The 17,802-nt window shown below is 43.3% G+C and overlaps 1 protein-coding gene across 5 annotated transcripts in view; it reads right to left on the reverse strand.

Moving 5' to 3' along the window:
* SH3D19 (SH3 domain containing 19) overlaps positions 1-17,802 on the reverse strand; it is a 571,044-nt gene that overhangs the window by 222,342 nt on the left and 330,900 nt on the right. For all 5 annotated transcript variants that reach the window (XM_086962289.1, XM_086962292.1, XM_086962290.1 and 2 more), the window contains exons 6-7: positions 16,801-16,990; positions 8,959-9,942 (exon numbers count right to left, since the gene is read on the reverse strand). In XM_086962289.1, coding sequence (XP_086818415.1) covers positions 8,959-9,942; positions 16,801-16,990 — 1,174 coding nt within the window. The remainder of the gene's footprint in view (positions 1-8,958; positions 9,943-16,800; positions 16,991-17,802) is intronic.

Consider the following 17,802-nt stretch of genomic DNA (forward strand, 5'->3'; position numbering starts at 1 on the left):
CAGGTGGAGCCTGGATTTGTGGACAATGGCGATTCCTCCTCCTGGGTGAGTGGGGCGGTCCTTCCTGGAGATCTTGTATCCTTGGGGGATGGCGATGGCGATGTCCGGTCCAGAGGTGGAGTTGGTCCAGGTTTCGGTGAAGAATGCTACATCTGGAGTGGTGCTGTCGAGGAGGTCCCAGATTTCTGTGGCGTGTTTGTGGAGGGATCGGACTTTGAGGAGGATGCATTGCAGGGTCTTCGGTTCGGTTGTGTTCTTGTGGACGGGTTGTGCTGGATCCGTGTTCTTGGCGGTGCTGCAGGTGTGCCGGCAGCGGTGACAGCTGAAGGGTCCATGGGTGTCGGCTGGTGATGCTAGCTTGCAGTTGTTGTTGCAGCCTGGGTTGAGTGCGTGGAGTTCTGCTGGGTCGTAGCGTTGGCGGGGCGGAGGTCCAGGGTTCCTGGTGCTGGTCGCGGACGGGTCGCAGACTGGCGCAGACGTGCTTGCCTTTGACGTGCCTTCGGTGCACCAGCGGCGCGCCCGCAGCCCGCGGCCGCGCAGCGGCCGCCATTAAGTAGGGGTCGGGGAGGGCTGGACAGCTGGGAGGCGGGAGCGGGGAGGTGGAGCTGGATTGGGCCGCGGGGGCAGCAGCGGCGGGGAAAGGTAAAGGGAGGAAAGAAGGGATAAAGAAAAAAGGGAAAATAAGCAGAAATAAGGCAGAAAAGAGCAGAAAGGTGAAAGATAGAAAGGGTAGAAAAACGAGTGAAAACGAGTGAAGGAGCAGAGGGAGAGAAAGGGAAAATGGGCAGAAATAAGGCACAAAAGAGCAGAGGTGCAGAAAGGTGAAAGATAGAAAGGGGAGAAAAACGAGTGAAAATGAGTGAAGGAGCAGAGGGAGAGAAAGCGAAAATGGGCAGAAATAAGGCGCAAAAGAGCAGAGGTGCAGAAAGGTGAAGATAGAAAGGGGAGAAAAACGAGTGAAGTAGCAGAAAGAAAGAAAGGAGATAGAGGTCCACTGGACCACCAGGGATGAGGCGCAGTGAAACCTGCGGGTGGAGGAGGGCCTCGATCACCAACACTCAAGAGTGCAGGGGCAGGGGCACCTCACTTAATGGTGGAGCTGCGAGGGTGGGAGAGCAATTTCACTGACAATGAGTCAGTGGTTTTGCTCGCCTGTCCCTGCAGTGGCCGCCATTAAGTAGGGGTCGGGGAGGGAGTAGGGGTCGGGAATGTGCGTCTGACTGCAGTATGCATCCAGTACTACAAAAATAAATGAACTTCAAATATGCGAGACCTTTGCTTTGTGTATGCATGTTTTTTCTGGTCTTTATTTTAGGTATCAATTTAATTTCCCTATTTGCTTCTTCGGCCTATGAATGTCTATGTGGGCTAGTCCTGAGGTTTTATAAACTTGTAAATAAATAAAGGTAAACAAATACAAATAAACAAGTTTCCTCAGAAGGCCCTGTAAAAGGTTGACACTTAATCCCTCCCACACTACTACTGTGGAAAACACTTGAGCGCGACAGAAGCAAAGCCACTATGATATACACCACAATTCTGCTAGCCTAGTATTTATTTATTTATTTAGGGCATTTATAGAGCGCTCTGCAACCCTACGGGCATCCTGGCGCTGAGTCCATATAGCTGAAAAACCTGTAGAACAGAAGAGGACAGTGGTCAAAGTTCTAAGCGGTTAGATTTTTGGGAAGAGCCATGTTTTAACCTTTTTTCGAAAGGCCATCAGTTCGTTTGTTTTTCTGATGTCAGTAGGAAGGTTGTTCCACAAATGAGCTGCAGCTATACTAAAGGCTCTTCCCCCACAGGTGGCTTTCTTGATCCTGGGAATGCTGATAAGGTTTAAGGATGAGGATCGAAGAGACCGGGTAGGCTCATACCAGTTAAATTCATTTTGGAGTGGTCGGGGGCCTAGCCCATGAACTGCCCTGAAGACAATACATAGGGATTTGAAACAGATCCTCTGGTGTATAGGCAGCCAGTGGAGGTCGGCCAAGGCAAGAGTGGTAGAAGATCTTCGTTCTCGGGAGAGTGCCAGTTTAGCTGCAGCCGCCTGGATACTTTGAAGTCTGGAAATAAGATAGGCAGGGGATTCCAGCAAAAGGGCGTTGCAGTAATCCAGGCGGCTGAGGATGGTGCTCCTGACTATGTTAGCTCTGGTCTGTGGGGGTAGGAGAGGTAGCAGCTTTCGCAGTCCTCGCAATAAGGCAAGGCAGCTGCTGACCTGCTTGTTGACGTTGGTCTCTAGGCTCAGACTGTTGTTAATAGTGACTCCGAGATTCCTTACTGATTTCACTGGACTGTACGGACAGTAGGGACTGTCCATTAGGTGATCGGCATGCAATTCTGGCTGAATCGTGGGATGAAACGCTGAACAAAAACACACACAGATAACATAAAAAATAAACAGCGCACAAGTCAAACTGCCCTGTTAACATAACAACCAAATCAGAATTCACATTACCCAATTTTGTAGTCTTCCCAAAAATGCTTCGTTCACTTTATTTGGACAGAGCCATAGCTTAAAGCCTTTTTGTGCTTCCTGACTGCAGCTAAAACAAATGATGTAACTGAGTGAACTGAGAACTGCCAAAGGAACAGATTTGTGATGTCTGGAACGAATCCAAACAAGGAAGAAAGAAGAAAACAGTCCAAGATTCAAAAAAACTAAATAAATGACTCGGAAATTCCTGTGACAGGAGGGATGTCAAGGGGTGTGTTTAATGACTGTGCCATGGGTGTTTAGGGCAGGGACTGACTGTACCTCAGGGAAAGCCCCACAAGGAGAGTGTTGTGGACTAGCCAGAGCAATACTGGGCAAAGGGCCCAACAATATGCACTTGCCACAGCCCAAGGTGAAAGCTTGCCCTTTATAACACAAGACTAATTACCAGTGACTAATTTGAGCCGGTGGTTGAGGGTGGGGCCCACAGGCACTGATTTCTTTGGGACTAGCACTTATTTTTCCTCATAGGATTTTGACCAAGAGAGAGAGAGAGAAACACAAAAGGGGGAAGGAGAAAGAAAACAAGTTGAAAAACAGTAACAAAGTCAGAAAGGAGGGACGAAAAGTAATCTGCAAGAGTTGGATAAAGGGACAGGGCGTATATATCAGTGGATGAAAGAGACACGAGGTGGAATCGAGAATGGGCAGCTTTAGTTTTAGGCACCCCGACATTCTGTAGTGCCAGCCACAGGCTTCAGAGCAAAACATTGGTTCCCAGCACTTATTCTTTTACAAATTAAGCACTGGTATTACCAAGTACAGATACAACAAAGGACGGATCTAGGTTCTCCTTGTCGTCTTTATACTGCCCATTCATGACGGATATGCTCGTGAGACCCGACAAGCAAATACGATATTTGTACAAACAACAAAGGGCGTGGCCACTTTGTATTTACTGTTCAGGATGATGGATGAGGAAGAGCAAAATGTCAACACTACCTCTTTTAGGTGTGCGGCAAAGAGGGCTTTTAAAGCAGCCACAAGGCCTTCTACAAGGGTAGTTTGGGGGGCAGCTGGCCACAGGGAGGTACAACCACATTTTCTCAGCACTGGCTCTCTTATGCCCATCAACAGCCTCTTATGCACAAGCCCTACTTCATGTCCCATGTACGGCCATTGTATACTCAGTGCACAGTTTTATGCCCAGTTGCAGCCTCCCATTCGCTGGTGCATCCGCACACTGCAATGTACTGCAGTCCTCAGCTAAGTTTAGTCTACTATGTCCCAGTGCAGCCTTCCATTCCAGGGTGCAACATGACATGCCCATTTACTGCTATCATATGCTATCTACATCCAAATATAGCTAGTGACAGCCTTGTAAGGCCAGGTAGGAGACATCATCATCTTGTTTATACAACGCTCAAGACATTAGGGCAAATATACATTTTGTCCAATAGGAGTGATCAGCCAGCTTCCAAAGTATTTAGAACTTTGATATCTGCAGAGCCTTTCTGAACAGAAGGAGCTGCTTAATCAGCTGGTAATGGAGGCTGATTTACAGACTACTTGCTTGCGTTGAAAAAGCACAACTGGAGAACTAATGTGATTAAACGGTGTTGGAGTGTTCAAGGGATTCTCTACTACTCGAGCACAATGTTCGGCTCGGGTGGGGCAGAGACTTGTTGAAATGGTTTGGTGGATCTCCTTGGATCACTTTGTGTAGCAGCATAAGGATCTTCAACTTCACCATGGCATGCACAGGGAGCCCGTGCATGCATGTTGTATGGTCTTTATGTGTGAACTAGTATGCTAAATCTTTTAATGTGCCCATTATAAGCAAGTGTAGACTAACTGAAAATTCGTACGTGTCTCAAGATTTTTTAATGATTGTTCTGTCTCGGTATAAACTCATTTTTTTGAACAACTGAGACACAGTCAATTTGCGTGCATCCTCCTTTAAGAAATTGCTTTAAGAGTATGCGCTGTGTAGCTACAGAAAAATAACACCTACCTTTAGCAACTGAATGATCTGAGGTAAACGGTAATGGTGACAAGCAGAAACACCTTCATTAACCTAAAAAAAAAAAAAAAAACTGGGCTGGCCGGTGACAATGCCTTCCTAATCTTAGCTTTATCAAATTGCTGTGAAAAGATGAACAACGTCTACTTGCAAGCTCCGAAACTTCATGCGGTCTGTGTAACAGAATGCTGTGTTTAATGAATACAGAGAGAATAAGCAACATCTGGAGTACCAGTTCCTCCTTTGTCCAAGATTATAGTTTGCACAAGGCCAGACAGATGCAGTACCTCTGTTAGGTCTAAAACTAGTATGTTAATCGCCCAAGTTATGAAGTCGCAACAGGAGAACATGCAGTTGGATTGTTGCAGCTTTTTCTACAGGATGGGTATAGTAGAGATTGGACTATACTATTTGAGCCCTAGCAGATCACAAATGCCTTTTAATTAGAGGTCATATCACTCCAGACCCTATATGGTTGTACAAGAGTCCTCCCAGGAGGGTGCTTTATTCACCGTGGACTTCCCACTTTGGAATACCCATGTTTCTCCTTTGGCATGTGTAGAATGCATTGAGAGCTCGGAAAGGATTACTGGTATTTTGGGAGTGTAAGTAAAGACAGTAAGAGACTCCATGGAGAATTGGTTGGGTAGAAAATGTATGAATTAATTGATATCTGGCATTAGTTGGGGCTATTCTGCATTCTGGACCAGGTCTCTATTTTAGGTCTGCAAAATCCCATCTCCAATAAGGTAACAAATGGGATTGGGAGGAGTGTGGGAAGTGAAAGGGAAGGGGAAAACCACAACGTGTCATGTATAGTCTTAGGGAGACGGCTCACTGCCCTGTAGTCTACACCATGGTAAGCACACACTGTGGTACCAGGCAAAGGCGGGTGTCACCCTCCCAAATCCCCCAGAACTGTAAGCACACCTCTTAACCAATGCAGGTATTGGCTTGAAACCCCATGGTAGGGATTACGGAGGGGTGTGGATGGGTATCCCAGGTGGGGGAGGCTCCCTTGGTCCGGGGCTCTTATCTTGAGATGAAAGGATGTTGTTGTCTACACTTCCTCACAGTACCAGGAAGTGGCTCCATTGGATACCACATGTGCTCTGAGATGTACGGCTGCCTGTGTAGGCCTGTAAATAAGTAGCGCATAAAATTAGACACTGAAAATATTAATAATTGATTTTCTTGCCTGAACTAAGTAAAATAAGAATCAAAAATGTTGCTTCGCATAACTTTTAAAACTTTGACTCATTACGAATGGCCAACTAGATTCCGAGATGTGCCGTAATACTTCTTCCTTTCAAAAACAGTATTTATGAGTATTTCCGTTAACATCACACCTCAGCAACTTTCTCCTGGGCATATTTCGGTAGATCAACCCTTCCGAAATTAACCAGGGGAAAAACACCCAGTCATTAATTAAACATGCATAGTTTAGTGTGATGAGCACCAAAATAGGCACGTTATCGCCCAACTCGTAACAGGCTATTATTGCTCCTGATAAATTCCCAACACCACGGTTTTGGATTTTACTGGATGCGATGATAATCATATCCGATAACATACCACTAGCAAATAGCGGCATCGTTTTGATTATTAAAAAAAATGTAGGCATTTCGCGAGGTAGATATAGACATCACTCAGGGGCATGCCTGTACCAAATAGATTTCAACAGGGACAGAAGTCCTTGTAGGAGGTAGAGCAGGTTTACACAACAATACTGTTGCAGAAAAGCTAAATATTGGTACTGATGAGGCCACACAGACTTCGAAATCAACTAACATATTTTAAGGTATTTGGAGGCCAGCTTGAGGGATTATTCAGCCGCTAAATGGAAGAAAAAAAGCCAACGGAAAAGAAGCACTAATGTTTGCCAACAAGAGCAGTACAGTCCATTTTGTTTCCATTCTCAGTCTCTCCATCAAAGCCAGAAAGTATTCTCAGACAAAACACGTCTATATAAAGTGAAAGGATAAAATGAAAGTTTTGCACTTGTTTCTATGGCAATATAAAAGCAGGAAAGAATGAAACCTCAAGTAGATACACAATAAACCAGAGTCAGTTTGCAGGCAGCATCACAGCAAATGGCTAGTGTTTTGTGGGCACTCACAAAACCGAAGGCTTGCAAGAGAGATACAGTATCTGTTCAACGTTTTGAGTCCTAGGTGCTTTAATAGCACACCTGCAAATTAGGAGGAGTGAACTGATTCACTAAACTACACAACAATCCCATTGCTTGCTTATTGTATTCTTCCACAAACTCGCTTTCTGTAAACAGGCCTTTAAATCATCTTATCTTGACACATTGGCTGTGCATTCACATGGCAAAGGTCAAATGTCAGGCTCTGTCTTCAGAGAGTGCTTGGTGTTTGCTTTTCTTTCTCTGAATTCAAAGGGGGTGAATTTATGTGACAATCTGCTGAGTACCCATGTGAGGGTGTAGGAGGGAGAACACACAAAGAGGAAAAAAGCCTGTGGAAGCTGACTAATACAAGGTTAGATACTTGTGGACATTTGACCATATCACGTTATCAGCCCCAAGGAGCCAGCCGGCACTGGATGTGAGGCCCCCCCACCCATCTGACCAATGGTTGTTTTAAGTAAGTCACTCCACCATTAGGAGTATTCCACAGAGACATTCTCCAAATCTGGGAATTGATTAGAACTCCTCCATTCCATCTTTTACACAGGTTGCTCTCTACCCTGTCCTGATGAAGACCCCCCTTTGAGAAGCTTATTGGACTACTTTCCACCTGGGGTCGAAACGTGGACACATACCAATTACCTACATTGGAGACACGATTCTCGTCTTATCTATGTTCCTAATATATAGGATGTTAAGGAAGACATTATAAACCAGTAATATAAGGACATTTACGAACAGGCCTCATTTGTTTGAATATGTATACATTGATTTTATGTATAAACCTTTGCCTTCTCTTTGAACTTTATCACAAGCACTTTCTTCAATCACTCTCTTACTCACCTTTGAGCAACTTGATTATAAAATTATAAAAGTGAATAAATGTATTTGTGATCAAATTTATGATAAAACGCAACAGTTTTGCACTTTTTAGAGTGCTTGTTTTCTATGTTTTGGATACTATTAATGTTTAATTAATCCCGTTGGGACGAAATGTTTTTGTACCATTTCATACCCAGGTCCCTCTGCCTTTTTCTGGGGTCCCCCATTGTTTAGAATGGTATATTCTTATCACAGCCACTTTCAGGCGTCAAACCACGCATGGATCTAACCGTATAATCAGCTATGTGTCATATGCACAGGAGACCACCCTGCAGGCAGGCAAAAGATATCATAAATGAAAAAGGAGGTTGAATATATATGTATATTAAACATTGGTAAACCAATAGGTCTTGCCTACAAGAGCTATTGGGGTGCCAAATATTTTGTAGCCATGCCGTACAGCAGCCTGGCTACCCTGCAACATGGCTAAAAGTAATTAAAATAATTAGCTATGTTGCGGCCAGCAAGATTCAGCACAAATCAATGGCGGGAGACAGGACAGATGAGTGAGGCCAGGGCAGCACAGGCGTCTAGTGCCAGGTGCAAGCAGACAGACAATGGACTGTGGGTGGGGGTGAAGCAGATGGACAATGGAGGGTGGGCAAGGGGGCACACAGACTGCAGAGGGTGGGTGGGAGGGACAAGGGTAACCACACGGACAATGGAGAATGGGTGGGACGGGAGCAACCACACAGACAATGGAAAGTGGGTGGGAGGGATGGGAGCAACCACATGGACAACGGAAAGTGAGTGGGAGGTGCTGGGGCAGCCACACGAAGGGCGGGTGAGAGGGGCAGAGGCAACCACACGGACAACAGAGAGTGAGTGAGAGGGGCGGAGGCAACCACACGGACAACAGAGTGGGTGAGAGGGGTGGGGGCAACCACACTGACAACAGAGAGTGGGTGGGAGGGGTATGGGCAACCACAGGGACAACAGAGAGTGGGTTGGAGTGGTGAGGCAACCACACAGACAGTGAACTGAAGTAGTACATGAGGAAGACAACTGAGAATGATGCACTCTTGTAGACTGCAAAAAAAAAAGTAGTGCCTGGATAAATGAGAAGTACATGGACACAAATAATGTATTCATGCTCCAGGGGAGGGAGACATGTACAAAGAGGAAGGAAGCCTATGGAAGTTGAGGAATAAAATGCAAGGAAATGAGAGTGACAATCAAGCCAACCAAAAGTAAGCAAAAAGGAGGAATCTAAACCCCGCTAAGGTATCAAGAGGTCTCGCAATAGATAATGCATGTGTTGTATTAGGCGAGACTTAAAAAGTGGATGGGAAAGAGGGGATCCTCGAGGCACTCCACAATTCACTTCTTGAATTGCATATACTCTCCTGTATATTATAAGGAACTAATGTACACGCTTCTTCATCTGCATCCTAACCACTATACCATAAAATACACTTGTAAGAATAGCAATAAAGATGGAAATTAACAAACGGAACATACCTGGTAACTTTTCAGAATTAACAGACTCTCCAGCTACAGATGAAACAGGATTAAAATCATCATCAAAACTGATCAAGTCCCATTCATTGGCTGCTCTACTCTGCACAGCAGAAGTGGAACGGTTGGCTGTGGTTTCCTCGCTCAATGATGCAAATGCCTTCGCCTGACTGGCAACAGAGAGTCGTGGTCCAGAAGGTACAGGTTTTAATGCTGTGGCCCATGAGGCAGGATTTTCAGTGGAAATTGTCTTTTTAGGGAGAAATGGTCTTGGAGCTGGGACTGGAAATTTTCTTTCTCCATCACCATTGTTGTTTTCAAAAGCAAGCCTGCTTTCTAATTCAAGAGACTCACTGCTACACACATTAGGTTGGGGTTTCTTTGGCAACTCTGGCTTGCTGAAAGCACCTATTCCAAGATCATTAGGCTTAGGCAATGGGCAAGGTGGTTCCCTACAAGCAACCTTTGGTTTTCTTTCAGTTAAGGATTCCCATTCTCCTGAAACTCTATTTGATGCAGGCTTTGGTGCTGGTACTGGTTTTGCGACAGGGAGAGCAGGCTTTGAGACACATGATCGTGGAGCAATTTCTGGTTTCCTACCCAGGCCAGAGCTTTCAACCCCTGACTGAGACTCAAAGGCTTTAATCCTTGAAACAACACTGCTCTGATTGCTTCCCGTGCTCATGCTGTCCATCAGCACTTGATCATCAAGGAAGTTATCATCAAACTGAGGCTGTAAATGGTTGGGGGATAAATCCCTTCTGGCACTTGGTGGGTATACTTCCTCTTGAAAGTCTTCTTGGTGATCATCAGTAACAAGGGGCCTCAGATTGGATTTTGACCTTGGTTTTGGCACAGGACATCTTCCAACACTGCAGTCTTCTTGGCTTATCTCTTGTACAGTAGTTAAGGGAGGCACATTGTCTTGTGGAAGGCTGGTCTGTGGAGGCACTGATGGCCTTGGAGGTTTTGGAGGTGTGAGTGGTTCTGCAAGAGTTCAGAAAAAAATAAGATGTAACTGAAAATTATATTTCTGATGAGCACTTGGACACAATAACATTGACCCCGTGTCACTAATCAGAAATGATAAATGCATCTTTTTGAGAGCTTGCCAAGTTACAAAGAGCTCCAGTTTGTAGTGTGCTCACTTATTTGTGATATTCCTGGTGAACACAAATTCTGCCATATTTAAAAATGGAAATAATGCCACTGTAAAGCTTCAAAGCCCATAAACTATTTTGGGATTGTATACAACTCATTTTACATGTCTTTAAAAAAAGGTATGGGAAAGGCTATGGTGCAGTTTACAGTTCAGCACAGAGGTGTTCCTTTTTTGTCAAGGGTTCTTCTAAAAGCCATTGCAGGAGTGACTGAGGGTACTTTATAGAACTTTATAGTTCTTGAGGAAGAGCAAGATCCAGAGAATAATGTCCTAAACTCGGAAGAGAGAGGAAATCCCTCCACTTGATTTTACTCCAAATATAGCAATTACTCCACAAATCTGAAGATTGTTTTACATTAACACTTCCCTGACCATTACAACATTGAACATTTTGGGTCTCTTAAATGAAATGAATTGGCGAGACTAAAGCAGCTATGAAAAATGAGGCACTAACTAGGATTTACTGCAGACAACACACAATTTGTAGCCACAAAAAAGTGAAAAAACAGTCTAACTAAATTTTACATTAATGTACTAATGGGCAGCCACTCAAGATTTGGCAAAATAATTAGCATTTTGTGTCTGCATCATTCTTAGTTTACATTCACACAGTTTCAGAATTAAATTCTATCTTCAGAATGGTGCATGGAATTAAATGTTAAAAAAAGGAAATGGGACACTCTAGGGATTCAGGTTATTCTGCACTGGTAGAGTATCAAGGGATACAAGGAAATAAGGGGAGGTACTTCGGCTCCTTCAAGATTTCTTTTGCCTTTGAAGACATTGATGAATGATCTTTAAATTCAAATACAGCTTCAGTGAATTTCAGTCTTCAAGTCCCACTTAAGGTTATCGTAATGCAATGTGTCTAGCTAACTCATACTTCAAGCTCCTTAAATTGTACATATTCATCACTTAATAAGTAGGGGGAGAGAGTTTTGTACGGACTTTCAATTTCATCAGATTAAAGAACTCAACCACTGATTTGATGTTGTCTCTGTGGGACCATGAGAGGGAAATGCACATGTCGTCTAGTGACTAAGGGCCTCTTTAGAGTTTAGCCAAGTTATTCCTCCACAAACTGGATGCTTATACCGGCACCCTTATTACGAGCGAATAGAATAGAATTCACTTTGTAATAAGATGGACAAGATATCACATTAGTGGTGGAGTAACCTGACCACCAAACTCTAAATCCGGCATCAAGATGCTGACCTTGGGAGCTGGGTTTTGATCCTGGTATTTAACTAGCAGTTGGGAACTCAGGGCAAATCCCTAGCCTCTCTCTGCCTCAAAATGTAAATATGTGAAAAGTAGTGTCCCAAAACGATGTAATTTGAGTGAGACAGTTAATGGAGATGTGTGCGTTGTTCCTCAGGTCAACATCACTAAAAATATGTTTTACACAGAATCTAGACTCTGCGTCTCCCTCCTGGTAACTTTGCTCTTGTCCCTGTAGTGTTTTTTTTTCTCTCAAGTGCATATACGGGGGCCTGCCAACCAACAGGTCACAAGGGCTACACTAGCATTGGTTTGAATACTATTGCTCAAAACTCATCCAAAGATGTGATCCTTCACTGGCTACTGATCAAACAAAGGGCAACCAATCTTTATGTCATTCACAATAATGTCTGCCACATCATTACCTCACCAAACATACTGAAACATGTGAGCCAGCTAAAGGACTATTGTTGGTTACTGAAAACAGTCTTTTCATGTGCTGGGGGAGCGGGTAGATATACATGTTTTGGGGGTAGAATCCTCCATTTAGAACACATTTCCTATAGAATTTCCTACTGCTATACTTTCATCTTGAAGCAGGACTGGTGAATGTCTTGAAAAGACTCACTTGTAATTTGTCCTCAACTCTTCATGCAAACCTCAGTAACTACCATCCTTACAGTTTAGAGAACCAGGTCTTTTTACATAGATACCCCCAGCCCTCACTACTCGCCTGTAAAGATTATCTAATTGCCAGTAGATCTGAACCACAGACTAAGACTGAAGAATGCACTTTTGACAACAACAAAAATCTAGTTGCGAACAGAAACAATTAATTTGGAAAACACCATGCTTCCATGGTCTATGAAAATGCTCTTCAAAGCAATATAAAAGTGTAAGCATTCAGCAATATTGTGACAACATTGAAGCTTCAGTCATACATTCTTTTATGACATTCTCAGACGTAGCACCTTGTTTTAATTTTATATTTTCATTATTACAGGTTATTGTGTTTTTATATACTTTACCTAGACTCAAAGACCACAGATTAGGACCTTTAGAACATTCAGAACTGCTTTATTATAGGAGTCGCCTCCAGGGAGACTGTGGGCTCCCGGTAGATCGCAGATTGTCTTGGAGTAGTTCAGTGTCACTAAGTCTAGTTCGAGAATGTGCAGCTGTGGGCAGGGAAGAGTGAGTGTGTAGGAGCAACATGCAGCTCATCCTCTTCTTAAACAGAATGCTCTGCTGTGGCTTGCTAAGAGGCCTTAAATAAACAATAAACAAATGACTTCACTCTGAAATCAATATCCACCCATGATGATAAGTCTCAGTAAGAAGTTTATTTGTAAACAGCATTCTTCTGCACTATGTTTACATGTTTTTCTGTTTCTTTCTCTGTTTTTATTTTTCGCTGTTTTTCTCTTCCCTTTTGTCTCTCCTACACATACTTTGTTCCTTCTATATGCTTTCCTTTTTTTTCTTTCTTCTCTCCTGTCCTACTTTACTCTCTTACTCATTCGCTCCTGTTTTTTCCTTTACTTTCTTTTTTCCCCCTCTCCATCTTTTCTTGTCCCTATCTCACACTGGTTCCTTTTTCCTTTTCTCCTCTTTGATCATTCTTTCCTCCCCCTTCTCTACTTTGTCAATTCTCTTTTTGTGTTCTTGCTCTTTATTTCTCCTTTACTTTTCTATCTTCCTTTGTAACTTTGACCTTTACCACTCTACTTCTTTCCTTTCGTTTCCATGTTCTTTTTCTCTCATCATTTCCTCTCAATCCTTCCTATTTTTGATTCCTACACCACATTTTCTTCCACTGCTTACCTTCCTCCTTCTTTCAGTACTGTTTCTTCTTACCACACCTCTTCCCTCTCCTTCTTTCCTTTACTCCATTATTCATTTTTATTTATTTGCTTCTTATGCACATTTTTTCTCTCCATTTTATTTAGTTTCCCATATCTTCCGTCCACTCTTTCTTCCTCTCCTTTATTTTGCTATTTAAGAGCACTTAACTTCATGAAGCAATAGCTTAATTCAATAATTTGTGTTTTATCTTTACCTCAACGGCCAACTCACAGGTATGGGGATGGCTGCGGAGATATGTTACTTGTAGAGTATTAAAAAGGCTGCATATAAAGAATCTCTTGTCGTCTACAAAAGTATGATTATAGCAGCAAAAAAACTTTTCTATTCAAATCAAATAGAGCAAGCTAAAAACTCTAGCCGAAAGCTGTATGAAATTACTAAATCCCTTTCTGGCCATATCCAAGATTTAACACCCCCACCATCTCAAATCATGTGTGATGCACTGGCAAATTTCTTCTTTTCTAAAGTAGATGACATTTACCAGGCATTTTCCCGCAAATCAACTGAAACTTTACATACCCAAATAGAGCCTTCTTCCCTGAGAAAACACCAAACTCCAATCTTCCCCAATTTCAAACCAATAACTGATGAACAAACATTGAGCATTGTCTCAACTATTAAATCAGGATCCACTCTTGATCCTTGCCCATTTTCGGTTCTCCCCCCAGTGATGGACTCAATAATACCTGTCTTGACACAGGTATGTAACACTATACTGGGCTCAGGAAATTATCCTCTGTTCTTAAAAACTACGCTGCTCAAACCTCTCTTAAAGAAACCAGGAGCAGACAAAACCGAATTAAAAAATTATCGGCCAATTGCCAGCTTGCCTTTTCTGGCCAAAGCGGGTTTCGGAAACATCATGGGACAGAAACGGCCCTAATCAAAGCCGCCGATGATGTGCGCCGAATCAGAGATCTTGGCGGAACTGCAGTTTTGATACTGCTTGATCTCTCAGCAGCTTTCGACACGGTCGACCATAAGATTCTGGTCGACCGTGTCGAGAAGATGGGCATTTGTCAAACAGCCAAGGAACTTCTGGCCACTTTCCTTTCTGAGAGAACTCAAGCAGTCACCCTAGGACCTTACCAATCTGCCAAGCTGTCGCTCCCATGTGGGGTACCTCAAGGCTCATACCTCAGTCCGACACTATTTAACATCTACGTGTCGGACCTTGCCAATGTCATCAAGGCACACGGGATGGGCCTCACCTCATATGCGGACGACACGCAATTGGTCATGGCCATAAGGGGAGATGGACCAGAAGTGGCCAAACGCCTCCAGAGGGGAATGACAGAGATAGGAGATTGGATGAATACCAACTGTTTAAAACTTAATTCAGAAAAAACTGAAGTAGTAATATTTGGCCCTCTTTCACCGAGCTGGTCAGCCGAATGGTGGCCAGCCAGTTTTGGAGCCATTCCCAAACCTGTTTCTAAGGTTAGAAATTTGGGTGTCATCTTTGATGATGGCCTCAATTTCATGGATCATGCAAACAAAGTGGCTTCCACAGCCCACTATAAACTCGGCATGATTAAAAAAATCAGTCCTTACCTTCCAGTGGCGGCTATTAAACCCTTAGTTAGTTCTTTAGTCTTATCGTCACTGGATTATTGCAACGGTTTATTTCTGAATACCCAAATCAGAGTCTTGAGAAAATTACAATCAGTGCAAAATGCCGCAGCTCGCCTGGTTTTCGGAATTCCCAAGTATGTTTCCACCTCAGATGCAATGACGCAACTTCATTGGCTCACGATCCAGAACCGGATCAAATTTAAATCTTTATGTATTGTCTATAAGACACTTAATGGACAAGGCCCACACTCATTGAGAGAGCAACTGAGACCATATCAGCCTTCTCGACAACTTAGGTCCTCTAATAACAATCTTTTAGTGATTCCTCGCGTGAAAACAGTATCCTGGGGCGACCGTCGTTTTACAGTCGCAGCACCAAAATTGTGGAACACGCTTCCGCTGGATATCAGAACCTGTCCAACGCTGATTCAATTTCGTAGGAGACTCAAAACATGGCTGTTTACTCAATAACTTAACAAGGATCAATCGTAGAGAATTGAACATCATCTAGATTACTGCAAACTTCTAGCGCCAAGACGCCTACGGGTAAACGTAGCGCTTTACAAGTGGCAATAAATAAATAAATACCCATTATTAACCTTGAATCATCAAGAGAGGGCCTGTTTCTGGACATCGACCATTAGTCTTTGGGACAATTAGTTACCCTAATAGGGTTCTTTAGGACCTTAACTCTAACATACATGCCAACACTGGGAAAACAGAGAGGAAGATAAAAAAATATATATATATAATAATCAAGGGGATTTATTTTCCGTATTCACTTGCACCAGAGTGGGGGAATTTGAAGCCATTCTTGGCTTCGAAAATCAGGAGTCTCTCGCCTTAATATTGTCTATTGGCATGTATGATGTCATAACAAGAGTATGATATCACATTTACTAGATGGTATAGAGACCACAAACTCCACTCGCACTCTACGCCGGAATAAACAAAAACATCACATGCAAGCTACAGAACATCCAGAACGCCGCCGCAAGACTGGTCCTCAACCTGCCAAGACACTGCCACAACTCCCAGCATCTACGCACACTCCACTGGCTCCCCATCGAAGCGAAGAGTCACCTTCAAGATGCTCACCAACGCTACGCTCACAAGGCCCTCCACGACACCGGAACAGCATGCCTGAACAGCTGACTCAAATTGCACGCACCCCAAAGGACCATACGATCAAGCCCAGCTCTCCTAGGCTGCGGTCCCCGGCACCAGAAAGACCAGATCAAGCGGCCGCTCCTTCTCCTTCCTCGCGGCCAGAGCCTGGAACACCCTCCCTCTCAGACAGACATCTCTCCCCATCTTCAAGAAACCTCAAAAGCTGGCTCTTCGACAGAGCCCCTCCTTGCTGGACTGGAACCTGCGAAACCCCCTCCCCCAGCTCCTTGAGACCCTCAAGGGTGAGTAGTATCGCTTAAGAAACATGTGAATGATTGAAAGAGACACTCAGTTGTCACATGTGATTTATTAAGAAGAATAAAGGGACAAAGCTGGTCCTTGAAGACATACATATTAACTGTTCCTGGTGCAGCTATTCTGCCATTAATTATATATGCTGACTGCAAAAGTACTGGGTGCTCTGGAGCAGTATTTTAATAGCTTTGCTCTTTTGATTCTTTATCTAATCTATTTTAGGGAGTAGCTAACACTGCCCAACTTTAAAGGAAACAAGCACTTATATTAGAAGTTAGACTGTGCCTGAAGGGTCACTGGAGCCTTCCGCAGTGACCAAGAAAAATTTCCAGTCCAATGCACTGAAGCTCATGATCAAACTTTGAAGAAAGCAGAAATGTCCCCTACTTTGAGGGCATTGTATCTAAATTTGGTTGGGTGCAAAGGACACAAGACTATTTGTATTAGCCGTAAAAGAGACAGGTCAGTTTAAGAAGATCAGGGCATTGAGCCTTGCTCAGATGTGCACTGTAGAGGAAGATCAATGTGTGTCCTATACTACGAAACAACAAAAGCTTTACTAGGCCTTTGTAAATTTAAGAAGGGAAACTACTTACTTGGAACAGGTTGTGCTTCACAAGGCACAAGCTGATTCACACTGCTGTCTGGGATACAGTCATCTGCGTCCTCTGGAAAGTCTGTCTGTGTTGCAGATGTAGTGGTAAGTTTGGGAACAACATCACTGGTAGATGTAGTAACCTGTACTCTGTTGATTTCTTTGATCACCTGCTCGTAAGATGGAGGAAGCTAGGAAAAACAAAATGGGTGGAGAGATTTACATACAAAAGCTAAATGTTCTGCAACTCAGTAACAAAGTGGCACAACATCTTCAGTAGGCCTGTGTGCGAAATACAATTTATTTAGCAATTTGTAAACTAAAAACTAACTCATTGGGTAGTACAACAAGATATGTATGTGAGGACTGGACCAAAGGGAAGGTATGGTTGTGAAAAAAGATCAAGAACAGGTTTGAAAGACCCCATTACTAAAATGAGAAACATTATTTGGCTCTGAAGTGTGCAAATAAATACTTTGAAAATAATTGGCTTGATTGTTCATAAACTGAATACGGAACAAATTGACCGGGGGGGGGGGGGGTTAAGAGATCATTAGTTCCACATCTGGCATATTCTGCAGGGAGGCAGTTTACGACAGGTTTAATATATGGGGGGCAGGAGCAAGGAAGAGATGTACAATTCAGCATCATCTACAATGAGATTTGGCCATTTTCCCTATTCAGAACTTTCAGTATTAAAAGACTGTAAAAATCCTAAAATTCAAAAGGGCGCTTCTTATTTGGCCTAAAAAAGAAATATTAGTCTGTGGCAACCCAGCAAAGACTCCACAAGTAAGAATCTCTTTCAAAATCAAAATGACTATAAGACTATGAACTCTAATACACCCAACGCAATACTAAACCTTAAACACCACTGAGCAACTCTGCTCGGAACAATGTACCTGTCACTCAAAAGAGGTGACTGCTGTGTTAAAACCACAGCCCACAACTCTGGAACAGTTTACCACCAAAAATCTGCAATGTAAACACTGTCGTGTTTTTC

This window comes from Lissotriton vulgaris, chromosome 3_1, assembly GCF_964263255.1.
Source record: "Lissotriton vulgaris chromosome 3_1, aLisVul1.2, whole genome shotgun sequence".
NCBI classification, from domain to species: domain Eukaryota; kingdom Metazoa; phylum Chordata; class Amphibia; order Caudata; family Salamandridae; genus Lissotriton; species Lissotriton vulgaris.